Source organism: Triticum aestivum, chromosome 5B, assembly GCF_018294505.1.
Source record: "Triticum aestivum cultivar Chinese Spring chromosome 5B, IWGSC CS RefSeq v2.1, whole genome shotgun sequence".
NCBI lineage: Eukaryota > Viridiplantae > Streptophyta > Magnoliopsida > Poales > Poaceae > Triticum > Triticum aestivum.
In genome coordinates this window covers 519,674,728-519,696,371 of record NC_057807.1, presented here as the reverse complement: position 1 = coordinate 519,696,371, position 21,644 = coordinate 519,674,728, and the positions used below count along the sequence as shown (strand labels likewise).

At 42.4% G+C, this 21,644-nt stretch overlaps 2 protein-coding genes across 2 annotated transcripts; one reads left to right on the top strand and one right to left on the bottom strand.

Moving 5' to 3' along the window:
- The first annotated feature begins 3,294 nt into the window (after positions 1–3,294).
- On the top strand, positions 3,295–3,926 carry LOC123116706 (basic blue protein-like). The gene is made up of 2 exons (XM_044537628.1): positions 3,295–3,463; positions 3,556–3,926. Exons 1-2 carry the CDS (start codon positions 3,295–3,297, stop codon positions 3,924–3,926), a joined length of 540 nt encoding a protein of 179 aa, XP_044393563.1.
- A 4,241-nt stretch (positions 3,927–8,167) lies between these two features.
- LOC123112894 (probable aquaporin PIP2-7) lies at positions 8,168–9,452 on the bottom strand. Its single transcript, XM_044533993.1, has 3 exons — positions 9,076–9,452; positions 8,542–8,978; positions 8,168–8,459 (listed from the first exon to the last, which is right to left on the bottom strand). Exons 1-3 carry the CDS (start codon positions 9,380–9,382, stop codon positions 8,328–8,330), a joined length of 876 nt encoding a protein of 291 aa, XP_044389928.1. The 5' UTR covers positions 9,383–9,452; the 3' UTR covers positions 8,168–8,327.
- Positions 9,453–21,644: the final 12,192 nt, after the last annotated feature.

Below are 21,644 nucleotides of genomic sequence, written 5' to 3'. Positions count from 1 at the left end.
AAATACATAAAATTTGACATTTACTTCAAAAAGAAGTAAATGTACCTTTCTTTTTCTTTCTCTTCATGTATTTTTTCCACAGAAACTACTTTTTCTTTTTATAACAAGCACACACACACATGCACACCAGTATTTAAATCCTAGTGTGTACAGTCACCCTACGAATCTACCACCCCACCAAGAGTCTCTTAAACCCTTGATATCCCCATATATGTTCATGTATCCCCTTCATTCTTGGTTGTGCGAAGGGGCTCCACGCGCGCCCTAGTGTCGTATTTCTCCTTGGAGGCTTAGTCGTGGAGCCTCCTACCATCAAATGGTGGGTGAGATTTCCAAGAGAAATCCTTAGCTCCAGGTTCTTCGAACGAACGATGGTGGTGGCTAGATCGCATCTTCCTTTGAAGTCATCACCTTGGAGAACCAAGATTCAGTTATTTGTAGCTCCTCAAGAGGATGGTGGAATTAAAGTTGGCAGCCCGGATTATTGATGTTTGTGCATCGAGGCGGCAACCTTGGAACAATAGCGGGTAGCGGCTCTAAGAGGAAGGGCAATGGCTCCATGTGGCTTCGGTGGCAATTCTATGTTGCTAGTGCGGCAGTGGGTTGTGCGGCGTTGCATCTTGAGGATGAGCGGTGACACGTCACGTAGCGGCCCAGAAGGCGGTATTGGTGGACTGCACAGGGCGTAGCAGAGGGTCGGAAGTTGGGTCATCGACCCTGAAACTGCAGCAGCTTTGATGGCGGTAGCTTCGTGTTGCACGGGCAACGGGTGGTCGTTAGCATTTTGGCTGATGAAGTGAGCGTATGATCTCACGGTTTTGTGAGTCCTGAGTCTGCCCCTTTCATTCTCTTCAATGGTGGTGCCAGGCTTGCTAGTTTGGCAAATGGTTTCCCATTAAGTTATGTGTTTTCGATTGGCATCTCTTGAGAGCGCATCTGGTGCACCTGGCCACCTGGCTAATTGGTGCTACTGATGCACTGAACCTTGGTTGCACAATAAAGGAAAAAGTCCATTTTAAACCTTAAGATCGTAGAGGTTCGGCGAATCAAACCCTCAAGTCCAAATCCCTGTCGTTTACACCCTGAACTATACAATCCCAGTCTAAATCAAACCCTGGAGTCGTTTGCCAAACAGGGATTGCAAAGGAAGGCCGGGATTGGTGGTGGAACCTATTTGCCGCCCACAGGAGTGGCTACGCCCGCGGGTGGGCCGGCCCATTTCGCGGCAGCGCGCGCTGTCCGTTCATTGCTTTGTTTTTCTGTTCATTTCTTTTGTTGACCTTTTGTTTTATTTTATCTTTTAGGTTTATTCTTTCTGGTTCTTTCTTTCTTTCTGCCTTTTTCTTTCGGGTTTTCTTTCTTTTGTTTTTTGTTTTCCTTTTTCTTCCATTAATACATTATAAGGAAACATTTCATTGTGTATTTTTTCATTAATAATACTTTAATACGATGAACAATCTGTGTTTCTTCTGTTTATTTTTACTTTCTTCTTTTTTGTGTATTATACAATATTTTATCATGTATTGTGAAAATGGTCATCATATATTTAAGAAAATGTTTATTATGTACTTAAAAATGTTCAGCGTATAGGGAAAAAATGTTTAATATGTACTTTCAAATTTTTCAGCGCACATCACAGTAATGCTCATTGTGTATTTTCAAATTGTTCAGCGTATATCACAGTAATGTTCACTGTGTATTTACAAATTGATTAGCATACATCACACAAATGTTCAATGTGTATTTAAGAAATTGTTCATTGTATATTAAAAAATGTTCAATGGTCGAAATTATTCATTTTTTTATTAAAACGCAGATGCACAACTTTTTAAAGAAAATTGGTTCCGTTTTAAAAAACTCACAAAATTAAAAAATGGTCGTGTTTTCTAATTTTTTTCTGGAATTTCAAAAATTATTCCTATATTTCACAAAATTCTAAAGATGTCCGTGTTTTCAATAAAAATCAGGAGTTCAACAATGTTCCCGTTTAAAATTGTTTGCAAGTTTTAAATCTTTTCCGTTTTCCTAATTTTGTTCGGGTGTTTTAAAAAATATGCATGTTCCAAAAGTTTGTTTAAATTCTCCAAATTAAGTTTCGTAAATTTGTTCACAAATTTGAGAAGTAGTCGCTTTTCATAAACACTCAAAAATAATCGAAACATTTTTTGCGTTCGAAATTTAAGAAAATATTCGAATCTGGTGTTGATTCATATAGTTTTGTGTTGCTTTATTTTAGGTATATATTCTTTAGTGTTGCTACTTGAATATATTAAGTCGGTAGCTCAAATGGAAGTACCAGCGTATGTTGAGCTGCAGATCCTGGGTTCGATACTTGGCTAGCGCGCATTTTTTTAGCCTTACAGGCTCGCGCTACAGTAAGGTCCGCTGACGGTCGCCAGTTTCCATGGGCCGGTCCAGTCAGAGTTCGGCCTGTGCGACAGAAGAATAAAGGCAACATTTTTTTGAGAAAAAAAAACAAATGGGCTGGCCCATCAGACAAATCCCGGCTGACTTTTTGCGAGGGTTTGATTTAGACCGGGATTACATAGTTCAGGGTGCAAACAACAGGGATTTTGACTTGAGGGTTTGATTCGCCGAACCTCTACAAGTTCAAGGTTTAAAATGGACTTTTTCCCACAATAAAAACTGTTTGATTTTTTTTGAAAAATAGTGCATTGACACAACATATCATTCTATGTTGTCACAAATTTTCATATCGAAATTTGAAAATTACACGAGATGCAAAAATAAAAATTTGGCATTCGCATTGATGTCAAAATTAAGCTTAATTGTGCCGTCAGCCAGTAGTGAGCGACAACGACCATGGCAACTTGCAACAACCCCGGGAAACATAGACAGAGGCGCGTGATGATTTTTTTTTTGGAAATGGAGGTATACCCCCGACCTCTGCATCATGATGATGCATGCGGCTCTTTTATTAAATATCCAAAAAGTAGCAACAAAAAGGTCTTACAGCTCGCAAACGGAGCAGAAACAAAACACAAAGGACTGGAAAATAGAAGTGGACAAATACAACCGGTACGTTGATAATAAGGACAAGCTCTCTAGACTCCTATCATGTTATGCGTATGCCATCCGAACCGGTTGAATATAACCCGAGCCACCGTCTTTTATTGGTTGCACCCAGTAACCAAAGGCTCTCTGAAATCCGTAGGAATGAGTAAGGACCACGTAGAACACCACCTAACTTGTGCATCTTCTACTGAAAAAGTCCAAAGTCGTCGTCCCCTCGTACGCACACACACCCTCCTCAGCTAGGCTCCCTTACCAATCATGGCTTCCACCCCCATCCTACTCCTTCTCCTTGCGACGGCGGCCATGGCAGGCCTACGCCACGCCGGCGCGACGGAGTACACCGTCGGCGACTCCGACGGGTGGACCATCGGCCCCAACTACCTGCCCTGGTCGCAGAAGTACAACTTCACCACCGGCGACACGCTCGGTATGAACCATTTCCGTTGGTCCTCAGCACAAGATATATCTTTCGGTGGTCTGGACGCTCGCTGCCACGCGATGGCCCGCCGGCCGGTGCAGCGTTCAACTACGTGCCGCGGCAGCACGACGTGTACCGGGTGACGCGCGACGCGTTCCAGACGTGCGAGCCGACGGCGGGGCAGACGGTGCGCAAGTGGGCGTCGGGCCGCGACGTCGTCGACCTCGCCGCGACGGGGGACTACTACTTCATCTGCAACATCACCGGCCACTGCCTCGGCGGCATGAAGTTCTCCGTCGCCGTGGGCGCGCCACCTCCTCCTCCGCCGTCACCGCCTCCCCCGTCGGCCTTCCCGACTACAGTGCCGCCGCCTCCAAGCTCCGGCGCGTGCGGACGGCACCTGGCGTTGCCAGACTTGGCGAGGATTGCCGGCCTCGCTGCGATCGGGCTGTGGATCAGCTTGCTGTCATGACGGTGATCGATGAATCAGAACGTTGACTTTACTTGTGATCGTCTATGCTTTTCTGAGTTTATTACTGGGTCGCCTCTGAGCTGGTATTGGGATTATTGCATACGGTGAATTTTGCATCTGATGTGTCTGCAGAGTTCATGATAATGTCGTAATTTTGGCAGTTGGTAGTGGCACACCAGAAGCAGAGTTAAACAGAAACTAAGAATATAGCAAGGGCAAGCCGATTGTTGCAGCTAGCATCCAGGCATACTGAACAACTATTTCCAAAAAAATTAACCCCACTATATCTATCATTATCTCAACCCACGGTGTTCACTTTGTCGACCAAGGAAAGGGCATTGTATGTTCATCATCAGGGCATGAGCTGCTAACTAACAAATCAAGATCTAAGCTAAGCCATCACTAATTCGACAATCCAACGACGGCCATCCCCACCTCCATAGCGCAGCTCGATTCCACGAGGTAGCCTTTGGACCTGTCCATGATCATGCTGAGTGGGCAAAATTTGGAAAGCCCCCATCGGTGTGAATATGGCTATGCCTAACCGATTGCGCGCACAACTCAAATCTGCTCCACACATCGACATGCACATCCCATCAGCCTGCATGTCCACTCTCTCTCTTCTCTATTCTCTCTTTCAAACAAATCCAACCCTTTTATTTCACCTTTTCTAATTTAAATCATTTATATCTTTTAAACCAATATTTCAATTTCAAAAAAAAATGTTCCTATATAATCATGAGGCAAAGTCCTTTAGAATAAGACTAATATTAAATATTTTTTAACTACTTTGAATTTTTAAATGAATGAAATATGTTATTGAAACGAGTGAAATGAATGAAATTTGTCATTGAAACAAGTGAAATGAATGAAATTTGTCATTGAAACGAGTGAAATTAGTTATTGAAATTAGTGAATTAGTGAATCCGTTTTTTGAAATGAGTGAAATCTGTTATTGAAAACGAGTGAAATGACTAAAATGAGATGGAATCAATTTTTGAAATGACTGAAATCTATTATTGAAACGAGTGAAATGTGTTAAATATGCTATTGAAACAAGTGAAATGGGTGAATAATGTTATCAAAACAAGTGAAATGAGTGAAATCTGCTTCTGAAAAGAGTGAAATATGTTATTGAAACGAGTGAAATATGTTATTGAAAAATTTAAACTACTCAAAATATATCCAAAAATGATCTTGTTCTAAAGGTCCTTTTGTCAGGAGTTCGAGTATATAAAAAGTTCTGAAATCAAAATATTAGTTTAAAAGATGTAAAAGATTTAAGTTAGGAAAGGTGAAATAAAAGGGATGGATTTGTTTGGGAGAGAGAAGAGAGAAGAGAGAGTGCACATGCCGATGTGACACCATATGTACCAGCTGATGTGATGTGCATGATGATGTGTGGTGGAAATTTGGGTTGTGCGGGCAATGAGTTAGACAAAATCCAGGTCCTCATCGGTGTCGACAGTCACGCGGAAACATCACGAGTCCTGCAACCACGGCAAGATTCATAGATATATAATCAGTCAAGATCAACGCAGAACAAACAAAGGGATAGCAAGGCGAGCCAGTTGAATCAACCTATGCGTCTGCGGATGTGGTTCAACCCGTACTTCTGGTCTACGACGGACAGAGCCAGTTCAACAGCCAGCCCAGATTTGCAGGGGAAATCGTCGTCCACGGCGTCCAGGTACAGGTACACGGAGAGCCAGCCAGTGCTGCCCTGTTCACCACGTGGATATATGCCGACGTACCTGGGGATAACATGCAATATACGAGTTCAATCCTTTAAGAAATCTCAACTGAAAGAAATCGGAAGAACATACAAAGCTATAGGTAAACTATAGGTGAGTAGAGTTATCCAACCCTTTCCATGCTTAGAGGTCACCTAAAAAAATTCAGTTGGGATAACTAAAATCACTACTTGACACAAGATTCTGAAACAACAAAGATAAACCCCCTTGGCAAAATAAAATGTATCCTAAATGCTTCTGAGCAGTATGAAATTAGTACTCTCATTTGATATATGTTAAATCAAAGGATACTGAAACAGATCGCTACCACTTATGTCCTCCCAATTCAAATGTAGGCGAACAGATGCAATCCTTTGAGTTCAATTGAAGAAAGTCCTTTATGGTCACGGTGTAGGTCTGTTTGATGAATCTATTCTTCTGGATGAAGAGGTTCTGAATTGTGGTATCCTTCGCAATAGCTTTCCTTTCGGGGGAGAAGACATCAATTTGTAGTATCTCCACACCAAAGACACACCGATCATCATCCATAAAATCAGATGATTTCAGTAGTTTGCTAAGAGGAATCAAGCATTCGAACTACGAATTTGGGTGCATGCATGACATCGAAGCTGGAGCTAGTTGCGTGTACATAAAGGTTAGAAGATTAGAAGGGAAAAAATAACTGTATTTAAAGTCGGTGCAAAACAACTGGTTTCTCCCAAGTAGGAGGAATCCTACTTGGGGTCTCTCCCAAGGTGGCGCCCCCCTGCCATGTATAGAAGCGGGGCTAGCCCTCCCCCTTTTCCTTTCCTAGGGCTGTTCAGCCAGGGAGAGGGGCGCACCAGCCCCCTGTGCGCTAGTCTGTCCCCCCCCCCGACCCACGCCGGGGTGCCCGGAACCCCTTCCGGTGACCCGATTTCATCCTGGTACGTCCCGAAACACTTTCGGTGTCCAAATACCATCGTCTTATATGTCAATCTTTGCCTCTCGACCATTTCGAGACTCCTCGACATGTCTGTGATCTCATCCCGGACTCCGAACAACATTCGGTCACCAAATCACATAACTCATATAACACTATATCGTCAACGAACGTTAAGCATGCGGTCCCTACGGGTTCGAGAACTATGTAGACATAACCGATACACCACTCCAGATAGCGGATCCTAGATGCCCATATTGGCTCCTACATATTCTGCGAAGATCTTTATCGGTCGAACCGTACAACATACGTAATTTCCTTTGTCCATCGGTATGTTACTTGCCCGAGATTCGATCGTCGGTATCTTCATACTTAGTTCAATCTCATTACTGTCAAGTCTCTTTACTCGTTCTGTAATACATGGCCTCGCGACTAACTCCTTAGTCATTTGCTTGCAAGCTTATGATGTGTATTACCGAGAGGGCCCAGAGATACCTTTCCGATACTCGGAATGATAAATCCTAATCTCGAACTATGCCAACTCAACAAACACCTTCGGAGATATCTGTAGAGCATCTTTATGATCACCCAGTAACGTTGTGACGTTTGATAACACATAAGGTATTCCTCCGGTATCCGGTAGTTGCATAATCTCGTAGTCGAAGGAATAAGTATTTGACGTGAAGAAAGCAACATCAATAAACTAAATGATCATTATGCTAAGATAACGGATAGGTCATGTCCATCACATAATTCTCCTAATGATGTGATCCCGTTATCGAATGACAACACATGTCCATGGTTAGGAAAACTTAACCATCTTTGATCAACGAGCTAGTCTAGTAGAGGCTTACTAAGGACACGGTATTTGTTTATGTATTCACATGTATTTAAGTTTTCGATCAATACAATTCTAGCATGAATAATAAACCTTTATCATGAATAAGGAAAATATAAAATAACAACTTTATTATTGCCTCTAGGGCATATTTCCTTCACATAGCACAAGGTACAACCCCAGCCAGGAAAGACAAGTGAGAGGCGAGAGCAAGAGGCCGTTCTGCGTGGATCCACCAAATTGGACAAACGAGTGCGTTCCGAATATTGATGGAAAATTCTCTTTCGGAGAACGAGTGCGTTCCAGTTCGTAACCCATCCAAACGCGAACGCCCACCCTTAGTTATTTGGGCAGATTTCACAATCTTTTTTAGTACATATTTTTTTGAACACAGTACATTCGCAAGCGCTTATACATATGCATATACACTCACCCGAAAGCGCATCGCCGGAAATCCTGAAATAAATTCAGGAATAATGCGAGCACCAGAACTTGAACCCTGGTGGGCTGGGGATGCCACTGTCCTTCTAACTATCCAATCACATGTTGGTTCACTCTAGTACATATTCTTAGCTAGTCAAATTGTTTTCTCATGAGCAAATCTCCAAAAAAATTAATACTATTATTCTCCCTCTTCTTTCACATCCACATATAAACATGTGTTAGGGTGGTAATTATTCACGGACAACCTCACACAGCTGGGCAAGTTAATCAAGTACAGACGCGCAAAAATGGAGAAAACAATACAGACGCCACATGCATGCATGCCCATGCAAAGCTACGCGGTTCAACACAATATAATTTCACGATCGAGGCATACATCACGAATATATAGTTATATAACCAACCAAATTAAATTAGAGCCAGGATATGCATCAACGAGCTTCGAACGATCACACGCAGTATGATTAGGTTCGTGCGGTGGCGGCGCCGGTGCTCCTGAACGAGCCCAGCGCCTTGGCGGCCTCGCCGCGCAGCACGAACCGGTGGTACAACGCAGCCACCGTCGCGCCGAGGAGCGGCCCCACCCAGAATATCCACTGCGTGCAAACAAAAATCAGCCAACGAGATGAGTATACGTACGTACGTTCATCCGTCCGATCTTAACCATGATTTACTTACGTGGTCCTTCCATGCCTTGTGCTGGTTGTACATGACGGCGGCGCCGAGGCTCCTGGCCGGGTTGATGCCGGTGCCGGTGATGGGTATGGTGGCCAGGTGCACGATGAACACGGCAAAGCCGATGGGCAGCGGCACCAGCACGGGGATGAAGGAGTCGCGCGCGGTGCGCTTGGGGTCGGTGGCGGAGAGCACGGTGTACACCAGCACGAACGTGCCGGCGATCTCCGCGCCGAGCCCTGCCCCGATCGAGACGCCGTCGGCCACCGAGTTCGCGCCGCCGCCGAGGGTCTCGTAGCTGGCCCCCGCGATCCCCTTCACCATGCCGGCGCCGCAGATGGCGCCGAGGCACTGCGCCACGATGTACAGCACCGTGCGCACCAGCGACAGCTTCCTCCCCACGAACAGCCCGAACGTCACCGCCGGGTTGATGTGGCCACCTGCAGCAGCACACACTCGACAGTTCACGTATCGTATGCATGTGTGGTTAAGTTGTTGCAGAGAGATGGACGTATGCATATGTGCGTGCGTGCGTGCCTGAGACGCCGCCGGTGCAGTAGACGAGGACGAAGATGGTGGCGCCGAAGGCCCAGGCGACGCCGAGGTACCCGACGCCGGTGCCCGGCTGGGCGGCGGACTGGCTCTTGTAGCCGATGACGGTGGCGAGGCTGACGTAGAGGAAGATGAGCGTGGCCACGAACTCGGCGATGACCGCGCGGTACAGCGACCACCGGGTCAGCTCGCTCGTGTCCAGCAGCGGGGCCGGCGGCGGGTCCCAGTAGGGCGCCTTCTCCACGGCCACGTCGGCCGTGTCGCCGCCGGCGATCACCTCCTCCTTGGACATGGTTCGACGACCTAAAGCTTGGTGCAGACTTTAGTACCACGTACGAGTTCGTTTGTTGACGCGACCAGACGGGCAGATAACCGAGGTTTAAATAGGCCGATGGTAGCTCCTGTGCTCGCAGGGCAGCGGTGGACGTACAAGCAAGATTTTTTTTCAAGAGATTCTCTCCTTCCGGACCACTCCTTGCATGTTTCATGTTTCGCACTGTAATTCTGAACTTTTTATCGTGTAAATCGCTTTCGGCGCTTGATTGATAGCGAGAGTATATATACATTGCAAGTGATTGGAGAGATGCTTAGCACGGGCGTTTTCACATTGTAGATAGTAATAGATTTTACGGACGTTTCTGCTTCCTTCCAAACCGCTGGCTGAATGTTTGCACTGTAAATTTGTAAATGTGAGGTACGATTTGCAATTTGCAATGGTGCGTGCGTCCAAATTTCGATTCGATCCCGCGGGATTCTCTGCTTGTCGGGTAAGGGAACGAGAGGACGCGCTGCGCAGGCTCCTTATCCGCGGCACGTGCGAGTAAAATCTCTGTCGTCCTCCGTCCGTACGTACACTGATTAAATACAACATGCCAAAGCGACGGATCATATACGTACGCCGTATTTCGTAGTCGAAGCAGAGGCGCGCCAAGGCGGCCGTTTTCCCGGCGAGGGAGACACGCCAGGCACCGCGCGAAGATTTTTTTTTCCTCCGCCGCCGGCCTTTTGCGTCGGCCCGTCGCCGTTGTGCGAGGAAGTGAAAAAAAAAAACAAAGCCCGTTTTGGGGAGAGCTCCTTTTTTTGTGAGAATAGATAACACTCTATTAGCTCAGAATGTTCTCGGGAATATAAACTATCAGGTCTATCGATTAGCCACACATGCCGGCCACGAGCTAGAGTAGTAGTTGCCGCTTTTGGGGAGAGCTCCTAATCGGCGTCTTCAACGCCATTTTCCGTTCGGCTCGATCTATTAGGCCCAAACAGGTTCGCTAATTGGTTCTATATTTCGTTCCATAACTGTTCCTGTTACTGCTTCTGTTCGATACTTTAATTTTATTTTACTTTTGTTCTCCCATATGTTGCTTGAAATAAAGGGTTAACGAATTTGAAAATAAAAAATCACAGCTTTGAAAAAGAATCATGCGATTAAAAAATCACAAAATCGAAAACATTCATAAATTTGAAATACAACTCGTGAATCTGAATTTTTTAATGAATTTAAAAAAAGTTAGAAAAAAACATAGGAACTTTTTTCATAGATTTTGAAGAAGGTTCATTAAAAAAAGTTCGCAAAATTGAAAAAAGTTCATACCTTTTCAAGAAAACGCGAATTTGAAAAAATATTGCATTTGGTAAAAGAACTTTCTAAATTTGAAAAAAAATCACAGATTTTAAAAAATGTAAAAATTGAAAAGAGTACATAGATTTCAAAATACAAATGCATTTGAAAAAGTTCAAGAATTTGTGAAGTTCACGATTTTTTTATAAATTTAATAAGTTGCTAAAAGAAAGAGAAAAACAAAAAAAAGAATTGAAACGGGCCAAACAGGGAAGGCACTGCATTTTTTTAGCGTTTTGTGTGTCACACGGCAAGAGGAAAATGAAGTTAGTAGGCACACAGATATGCTACCCTAGTTGGTTAGTGTGGTTGAACATATACAATGAGATCTATCAGTCGAATCCCAGATCGAACACCTATTTTTCTAAACCTTAAAAGAAAAGGAAAGTAAATGGGCTAAGCCCAAAAGGGAGCGAGGAGCGCCGGTTTGTGGAATACTAGTTACTCCCTCCTTTCCAGTTTACATGGCCTGTCTCAGAAAAAATGTCCATTTTATAAGTCTCAATTCTACTACTTACCATCACATGTTCAGATTTCAGGGTGTATTAAATCATTGCATGTAAGGATGAAGAAAAAACTCACCAATGCATGTAGAAGTTCTTGGTCATTTAGTGGTCATGCATGCATGTGGCGTAATTAATGCATCGATACACATAATCTTTTTTAAAAAAGAGTACTAATTAAGTACTTTTGCAAACAATGAAATTAATTCCACCATTCATCATCTACCTTGGTTGAAGAGATTTTCAAGTTAAGCCCTATAGATCGGAAAAGAGGGAGTAATAAATAGGAGTTGGCCTTTTTGGGTGGCCAAACCGCGAGACCAATATCTCACTTATAGCGAGATGGAAGGAGCTTTAGCGACAGACGCACTGCATGTGAGCCGGCCCATTATCATAGGCATTCGCTAGTTGAACGTCCGCTATGCTCCGCTTTTCTATGGTTTTTTATCTTTTCTTCGGTTATTTTTATTATTTACCGGCTTTCTTCTATTTTTCTTTTTTTTTCTCCGGTATGACTTTTATTTTATTATTTTTTGACATAGTTTCTTTGTCTTTTCTCGGTTTTAACAAGTATTTGTTTTCATTTTCCATTTTTTTTGTTTTCATTGTTTCTTTCTTTGGTTTTCATTCATTTTCTTCAGTTTTCTTCATTTGTCTATCTTTTTCATTGGTTTTCTTCAGTTTTCATTGGGTTCTTTCTTTCTCTTTATGTGCTTTCCCTTATGGTTTTCATCTGTTTTCCTTCCGTTTTAGAACCTTTTTTGACTGAGTTCTTTTTTATTTTCTATGTGTTGTTTGCATCTTTTCCGTGGTTTTTCTATGTACATTTTTCATGCACATGTGAAACAATTTGTATACATGATAACATTTCTAAAATACTACATTAGCATTTTCTTAACAAATTGATGTCTACATTTTCCTATACATCAAGAACATTTTTTATACATGTTTAACATTTAAAAAACATGATTGGAAATCCATAAATACAATTATTACAATTTCTTTCATCTTTGATGTCCACTTTCTTCATAAGCATTGTATATGTTTTATATACATCTGAGACATTTATTTGGTATACATTTAACATTTTTCAAATACATGATTAACATTTCTGTTTGATGTCACGTGCATTTTTTGTAAATGCATGAACATTTTTGTAAATGTCACCAACAAAATTTTGTGTGCTATCAACATTTTTCTTATATATTGACAAAAATTATACATGTTTACTATTCATCACCCAGGGTGCAGAATAAGTTATTCTTCACCCGAGGTAATCTTACGATCGCTTCCTAAATAAATTACGTTTGAAATTCAAAAAGTTACATTCTTATTGATTCACTACGTCAAATTTGGCATAAGAAAATAAAAATGTAGGTCATAAGACATTTTTTTTATAGTTTATGTATATTTTACACTATGTTTTTACGTTTGTAAATTTACATAACATAAAATATTTTTTACGGTGACTATATATTTTCTTACAGTCTCTTTTTACATCAGAAATAAGAAAAAAATTACGGAACGTAAAATTACGGTGCATTGGTGGTAAAATAGAGGGGGGTGAAGAATAACTATTCCTCACCCAGGGTGACGAATAGTCAATCCCTATATATATATATATATATATATATATATATATATATATATATATATATATATTAATCGAAGGCCCACCCCTCCCCAAGATTTTTATTAAAAATGCCAAGGAAAATTTTCACATCAAAGACTATTCATAGCTCTGGGACACAACCTAAAGTAGCTGTGACTGAAACTTATTACAGGCAACACGGTCATATATATGTTTTGATTTCTACTTTTTTAAATGCACATTGTACCTTTTTGTATACACAATAAACATTATGCACATTTACAAAAAAGAAATACATGATTAATATTTTTTCATATATATGTTTTGATGTCTACTTTTTTCCATAGACATTGTACATTTTTTAGTAGACATTAGGAACATTTTTCTATACATGTTTAACATTTTTCAAATGCACGATTAACATTTTTCAACTCTGTATCTAAAGTGAAATTTATAATAGAAGTATTTAAAATATTTTGAATTATGAGCAATGGTAAAAAGAAATAAAGCAAAAAAAAAGTAAGCATCACAACTGGCATATGATGAACCACCACCACTGTCAGTCACCCGCTCGACATCCTAGCGTGATGGAATGCAAATATGCAATGCCCGGAAAAAATAAGCATTGACTAATTCGTAGCATATTTAAATCTTACGTGGATTGCTTGCGTGTCACGCGCAAGCAAAATGTGCACAAATGCACCATAAGCCCGCTCCTTCCGTGTCCACGCCACCATGCCCAAGTGATTTTCATCTACCATCTGTACGCAAAAGAAAGAAGTTACACCACAGCGACAGGCCGCGACGGGTCAGACAGGTACGTACGCTGTAGCTCGTAATCGAAGCGGCTCGATCGCGGTGCACGGCGCCAAGGCGCCGTTTTCCCGGCCCGTTGCGTGGAGGTGGAGCAAAGCACGTTTCGCACGCGGCGACAGAGACCGTGCAGGTTTTTTTACGCCATGCAGGTGGCGGAATTTTTAAAATTTTGAGTAAAAAAAAAGGCTCGCGATAATAAGCCTCGCGAACACGTTTCAGAAGAAACACGATAATAAGCCTGCTGATCGGGCCGGTGTTTATTGCCCAGCCCAAACCAACTCTCTCGGTTTGACTAGGAGGCCCACGAGAATCATCCACATATAAGGCCCAATTTTCTATCAAAAAGGTATATACAGCCCAATCAATAGGCATAGTCACACTCACACCATCGTATTTGTCTCAAAAAAAAAAACTCACACCATCGTATATAGGAGACTAGGAGTATACACTAAAAAACCTCATACCATCGTACTTGCCTGAAAAGAACTCACACCGTCATTGACGCGTCGAAGGGAAGTCTCTCTAACCAAATGGACATATGCAAAAAAGTACAGTTAGCTGAGTGAAATAACCAGCCATGAAACCGAGTTAATTAGGTAGGCGCAAGTGCAACCACACGCTGACGCCAATTGATTCCACACGCACACAGGACAATTCCAGATGATGATGACGGCAATTAGCAGGTAGGTTAGCTTAAAACCTCTGAATAATTCGTGCTGCGTCATACAATACATTTTCTGATTTCTTCCGTGGTCAAAAAAGGAGAACCGTGGGCGCCAAGGAGGTAGCGCCGGCCGGGAATCAATTCCGGCCTCGAACTACTGACTTTTCTTTCCATCGGGACCTACGAGTGCACCCATCAACAAAGTGCCGGGTCCCTCGAAAGAACAAAAAAACAAGTCTCGGGTCAGCGGTAGCCAGGGCCGGAACAAAGATGGTGGCGGGAGCATTGACTTGCAGTGTACGACTCTAGCACCGGCACGAGCAAATGGGTTGAGCAAAAGTAGTTCACTTGAAAGGAAGAGCCGCTAGTGTTGAAACAAAGGGCAACGATCTACGCCGGCGCACCGGCCCAACTGTTAGACCGGTCGAGCCCCAGCCGTGCGATGCGGTTAGCGTGAACCGTTAGATCTGCGCGCGAGTCCACTACTGAACCAACCGTTGCAGCAAAAAAGAACACGTTTATTGCAACCGTTGTACGAACAGCCACAACGAGAAAAACAGGGGAGTTGGATCCCCCGCGTCTGCCCGTCCCCGATCCGCGGCGGCGGTGACCGAATCCGCTTGTTTTTCGTTCCCCGCGGCGGAATCACGTCGAGGAGGGGCCTCCCCATCTATCAAGCGGCCTTGGAATTGCTTCAATCAAGTCTTACATCCGTAATGACCTCCTTGCCGTCATGGATTTGGGCTCGAGCATTGCTGCCGTTCATGGTCGAAGTCCCCTAAGGCGGCAAGGCCCTGGTGGTAGTGGACTACTATTGCAACGGTACTACAACCCTGGTGTGGTCTTCCAAGATGCAGCACGGCATGGCCGGGATAAAATTGATCTGGTATGAATTCCAATTGCAAATCCTAGATCCTTTTGTTCACAAAAAAATGTTGCAACCTTTGATTTCAATTGATGAGCATGAGATTAAAAAGAGATGTTCTCAACATACTTGTGTTTAATTTTTGTGTAATGTTTCTGATATGTTGTCAATTAATGCTAGCATCTTCCTGCTGTCTGCTAGTAAAATGTTACAAGTATGTGTTGCACTTGCTACATGCTACTTGCTGGATGTTGCATGCTACATCCTAAAATGTTGTAAGCAGGAATTGTTTTGGAATTGTGATTGACATGTTGTGTCCATTTTTTTGTTCGCGCTTTTTGCATGTTTTTTCACGCAGCAAAAAAAAGACTTGGGTGCTGATTTTGTTGCAGAATGTTGTTGTGGAGCCATCAATTTTCCTTGATGATGATATGCAAAATGTTGCGCACGAAGAAGAAGATGATGGCATTGATCTGAATGATACTCCGGGAAATGATAGTGATGATTCGTTGCAGCTGAACACGGATGGTGTAGCTCCGAATCATGGCAATGCCCGTGTGGCCAGTAAAATGCCAATGGAAATGCTGCAACACTTGTTGATGAACCAGATGAAGATATATCATCACAGCCAGTTGTCCCTTTTGTTGGAATGGTTTTTGACAATGTTGAAGAAGCTCAACGTGTTTACAATGAATATGCCTCAAAGATGGGCTTTGGAACTCGCATTGTGACATCAAAGCATAGTAGGAAAAATAGCTCGGAGCAGAAGCGCATTCTAATCTATAGAATTTTTGAGTGCATACACTCACGGAAAAATCCTTCGAAGAATGTTGGTGGAAGCATTTCTTACGGGGCTGCAACAAATCAGTGTGATGATGTTGATATGAGCTATGCTAGTAACAAAAAATCTCCAAGCAAACAAGCTGGCATCTATATGGATGTGAGCAACAAGAGGCGAAGAAACTGGTTGGAGTGGTATGATTGCAAGGCTCGTATGGGTGTTAGCCTCAAAGACGGTAGTTGGGTTGTGACAGTTTTTGAGGCCGATCACACACACCAGCTGATGTTGCAAAGGGGGCGTCGGAGATTTTGCCGCTCTCACAGAAAGATCCCGGATGCAGACATGCAGTACATCACTTCGCTGCACTATCGCAACATATCAACGGCTAATATGATGGGCTTGCTTGGAGATGCATGGTGTTGCGATCTAAGGAGTTTACCGTATGTGAAGACTGATGTGACAAATGCAAGAGCAAAGCTGCGAAGGGGCCTATCAGAGCGTGATTTGGAGCTGACAATCGAGTACTTTGAGAGAAGACAAGTGGAGAATCCCAACTTCTTTTTCTCGAAGCTAGAAGAAGATGGAGCTGTTAGGGCACTTTTCTGGGTTGATGGGAGAACAAGGGCCTTGTATCCAAAGTACAAAGATTGTGTGTTTTTCGACACCACATTCTGCAAAAATCGCTACAACTTGCCCTTTGCTCCGATTGTTGGCATTAACAACCACACACACTGTTTGCTTGGGGTGTGCTTTGTTCCCTGATGAGACCATCAAAACTTTCAAGTGGGTCTTCCAGCAATGGATGTTGGCAATGAATAATGAGCATCCGTTGAACATTATGACTGATCAAGACCAGGAAATGGCTACAACCATCTCAATGGTATTTCTAGATTCAACACACAGATGTTGCAAGTGGCACGTCTTCCGGGTTGCAAGGACAAAACTAGGGAAGATGCTAGGCAAGGATGAGCCTTTTGCCGAAGCATTCTATGGTTGCATTAATGGTTCAGATACCGTTGAGGAGTTTGAAGAACGATGGAAGCAGATGGTCGAGTTATTTGGAGTGGCTGATAAGAAACACCACAAAAACATGTGGAACAGTAGGGAGATGTGGGCTCCTAGGTACTTTGGGAATAAATTCTTCCCATTCACAGGAACAACCGGGCGCTCCGAGGGCCGGAATTCCTACTTCAAGACTTTAAATCATCATGGAGACTCAGTTTGGACATTTCTGCAACAGTTTGAGCTTTGCCAGGAGCTAATGTTTGATCGTAAAGATAATGCTGACTTCATCAATGAAGCGACGAGGCCGCCACTCTGGGGCAAGTAAGTCCAAAGTCATGTAGCATTTTTTTTAGTTTTCCAGTACATTTTGGTTGCAGCATTTCTTTGAAACATATGTAGCAATTCTTATTGATGTTGGAAGCTTTTTTGTTTGCAGTTACAACATTGAAAAGCAGGTTGCAGATTTCTATACCAGAGAGGTATTTTCCAAGTTTCAAAAACTATTGGCTAAATCAAGAGGCTATGGGCTGCAATACCAGATGCAAGGGAATGTCATCTGGTTTCGCCTTGTTTCAAATGATGGCATCAACCCTAAAGTGTACACGATGCATGTTGCCCCTGAAGATCAGACATACATGTGCAGCTGCAACATTATTGAGATGTATGGGCTGATCTGCCCATATATCATCCGTGTCATGGTGCACCTGAATGTGCAAACGATACCTTTGAATTACATGCTTCCAAGATGGTATAAGAGAGCAACCAACCTTGCACCTGAACCGGGCGATGGGCATAGAGCTATGCATTTCGGCGTTCCCACGACAAACACCCTAAAGTTTAACTCTCTCTGCCGGAAGTTTGGGAAACTCGCTTTTGATGCATGCTTCAATGATGAAGCTTATAGTTTTGTCTCTGGGCTAATTGATCAGGGCAGTATTGGGGTTACCACAATAAAAGCTAGAGCAACTGATGGGGTTGCAGGAGAAGAATAAGCCCAAGGTCATGCAGCAAATGAACAAGTCTCAGGGGGTCCAAGTACAGGGCAGCAGGATCCACCACCCGTAGGACTACGAAACCCACCAAAGTCAACAAAGAAGGGGAGGCCAAAAGAGAAAGAGAAGCGAAGGAAGCCACTAACTGAGCTTCGAGAAGATGAAATGAAGAAGAAAGCAAAGAAGGACGCAGCGAAAACAAAGAAAGCTCCAAAGCCAAGGGAAAAGAAAACTCCATGCAAATATTGTGAAGATGAGGATCACAATGTGAAGAACCGCCAACTCCTTGATGATACGTCTCTGTCATATCTACTTTTCCAAACACTTTTGCCCTTGTTTTGAACTCTAACTTGCATGATTTGAATGGAACTAACCCGGACTGACGTTGCTTTCAGCAGAACTGCCATGATGTTATTTTTGTGCAGAAATAAAAGTTCTCGGAATGACCTGAAAATCCACGGAGCAACTTTTTAGAATTAATAAAAAATACTGGCGAAAGAATTAGTGTTAGGGGCCCATACCTTTCCACGAGGGTGGGGGCGCGCCCCCTCCCCTAGGTCGCGCACCCTGCCTCGTGGGCCCCCTGGACGTCCACCGACCTCAACTCCAACTCCATATATTTGCTTTCGCAGAGAAAAAATCAGAGAGAAAGTTTCATCATGTTTTATGATACGAAGCCGCCGCTAAGCCCTAATCTCTCTCGGGAGGGCTAATCTGGAGTCCGTTGGAGAGGGGGGTTCGTCACCGTCATCATCATCAACCATCCTCCATCACCAATTTCATGATGCTCACCGCCGTGCGTGAGTAATTCCATCGTAGGCTTGCTGGACGGTGATGGGTTGGATGAGATTTACCATGTAATCAAGTTAGTTTTGTTAGGGTTTGATCCCTAGTATTCACTATGTTCTGAGATTGATGTTGCTATGACTTTGCTATGCTTAATGCTTGTCACTAGGGCCCGAGTGCCATGATTTCAGATCTGAACCGATTATGTTTTCATGAATATATGTGAGTTCTTGATCATATCTTTCAAGTCTATAGTCACCTATTATGTGTTATGATCCGACAACCCCGAAGTGACAATAATCGGTATACTTCTCGGTGATGACCGTAGTTTGAGGAGTTCATGTATTCACTAAGTGCTAATGCTTTGGTCCGGTACTCTATTAAAAGGAGGCCTTAATATCCCTTAGTTTCCATTAGGACCCCGCTGCCACGGGAGGGTAGGACAAAAGATGTCATGCAAGTTCTTTTCCATAAGCACGTATGACTATATTCGAAATACATCCTTACATTACATTGATGAACTGGAGCTAGTTCTGTGTCACTCTATGTTATAACTATTACATGATGAATCGCATCTGACATAATTATCCATCACTGATCCAATGCCTACGAGCTTTTCACATACTGTGCTTTGCTTATTTACTTTACCGTTGCTACTATTACAATTACTACAAAACTGCTACCTTTACTTTTGCCACTGTTGCCGTTACTTGCATACTACCTTGCTACTAAATACCTTACTACAGATACTAAGTTATCCAGGTGTGGTTGAATTGACAACTCAACTGCTAATACTTGAGAATATTCTTTGGCTCCCCTGTGTCGAATCAATAAATTTGGGTTGAATACTCTACCCTCGAAAACTGTTGCGATCCCCTATACTTGTGGGTTATCAAGACTAATTTCTGTTGCGATCCCCTATACCTTGGAAGCATAGCTCTATTCTTTGAGTCGCTTGGGATTTATATCTGCTGATCACTATGAGGAACTTGAAAGACGAAAGAACTAAGATATATCCCTCAACTACGAGGGAAGGTGAGGAACTGCCATCTAGCTCTGGACTAGATTCTCCTTCTGTTATGAGTAAGCTTGCGACACCTAAACCTGCTTCTACTATTAATTCTGATATGTCGCATGTTATTGATGATGCCACTTCTGCTATGCATGATACTTATGATGAAACTACTTCTGTGCTTGATACTACTATGCCATTAGGTGAATTTCTTGATGAACAACTTGCTAGGGCTAGAGAGAATGAAATTATTGAAGATAGTGATGATGAAGGTTCTCCCCCTAAGTATGAATTGCCTGTTGTTCCTGAGGGTTATGTTATGGATGAAGAAACTGCTAGAGATTTTCTTGCTTGCAATGATAGATCTGATCTTAAGAAATTATTAGCTAAACTGAAACAGAAAACTCTGAATGCTAGAATGAAATATGACCCTGCTTTTGCTACTTCACCTATATTTGTTACTGATAAGGATTATGAATTCTCTATCGATCCTGAGATAACTACTTTGGTTGAATCTGATCCTTTTTATGGCTTTGAATCTGAAACTGTTGTGGCACATCTTACTAAATTGAATGATATAGCCACCATGTTCACTAATGATGAGAAATCTCGCTACTACTATATCCTTAAGATATTTACGTTCTCATTAAAGGGTGATGCTAAAACTTTGTTATTCTCTTGATCCTGGTTGTGTGCGTAGTCCCCAGGATATGATTTATTACTTCTCTGCTAAATATTTCCCTGCTCATAAGAAACAAGTTGTCTTGAGGGAAATGTATAATTTTATGCAAATTGAATAAGAGAGTCTCCCACAAGCTTGGGGGAGGCTTCTCTGGTTACTTAATGATTTGCCTGATCATCCTCTTAAGAAAAATGAAATACTTGATATCTTTTATAATGGACTAACTGATGCTTCCAAGGACCACTTGGATAGTTCTGCTGGTTGTGTTTTCAGGGAAAGAACAGTTGACCAAGCTGAATTGCTATTGAATAATATGTTGACTAATTAAAATAATTGGAATCTTCTTGAGCCAACCCCTAAACCAACTCCGAAGAAGAGGGGTGTTCTATTTCTCAGTCCTGAAGATATGCAAGAGGCCAAGAAATCTATGAAAGAAAAAGGTATTAAAGCTGAAGATGTTAAGAATTTACCTCCTGTTGAAGAAATACATGGTCTCAATATACCACCTATTGAAGAAACACATGGTCTTGATAACCCGACACAGGTAGTAAGTTAAATTCTTTCTATAGATATGATAAAGTTGAAATCCCGTCTACTAAGTTTCCTAGCCAATGTTTAGATGAATTTGATGACTTTATGACTAGACAAGAAAATTTCAATGCTTATGTTGGTAGAGAATTAAAGAGTAATTCTTACATGATTGGACGCTTGAGTGATTATATGGCTAGAGTTAAAGGTGAACTTAAACTCATTAGTAAATATGCTTCTATGGTTACCACTCAAGCAGAATAAGTACTCAAAGCTCAAAATGATTTGCTCGATGAATTAAATAATAAACATGATTTTGCTGTTAGAATGGCTACTAGAACTGGTAAAATGACTCAGGAACCTTTGTATCCAGAAGGCCGCCCTAAGAGAATTGAGCAAGATTCTCAGAGAAATAATTTATATGCACCTAGTCCTTCTAAAAAGAAGAAAAGGAAAAATGATAGGAATTTGCATGCTTCTAGTGAACCTGTTGTGGACAGACCTGAGAATCCCAACAATATTTCTATTTCTGATGCTGAAACACAATCTGCTGATGAACATGAACCTAGTGATAATGTTGATAATAATGTTCATGTTGAAACTCAACCTAACAATAATAATGATGTAGAGATTGAACCTGCTGTTGATCTTGATAACCCATAATCAAAGAATCAACGTTATGATAAGAGAGACTTTGTTGCTAGGAAGCAC

Excerpts from the sequence above, each read along its gene's own strand:
- LOC123116706 (XM_044537628.1), top strand. The coding sequence starts at position 3,295 with ATGGCTTCCACCCCCATCCTACTCCTTCTCCTTGCGACGGCGGCCATG. Across the intron at positions 3,464-3,555 it reads CACCACCGGCGACACGCTCG|CGTTCAACTACGTGCCGCGG; the intron begins GTATGAACCATT and ends CGGCCGGTGCAG.
- LOC123112894 (XM_044533993.1), bottom strand. The coding sequence starts at position 9,382 with ATGTCCAAGGAGGAGGTGATCGCCGGCGGCGACACGGCCGACGTGGCC. Across the intron at positions 8,979-9,075 it reads CTGCACCGGCGGCGTCTCAG|GTGGCCACATCAACCCGGCG; the intron begins GCACGCACGCAC and ends GTGCTGCTGCAG. Across the intron at positions 8,460-8,541 it reads ACAAGGCATGGAAGGACCAC|TGGATATTCTGGGTGGGGCC; the intron begins GTAAGTAAATCA and ends GTTTGCACGCAG.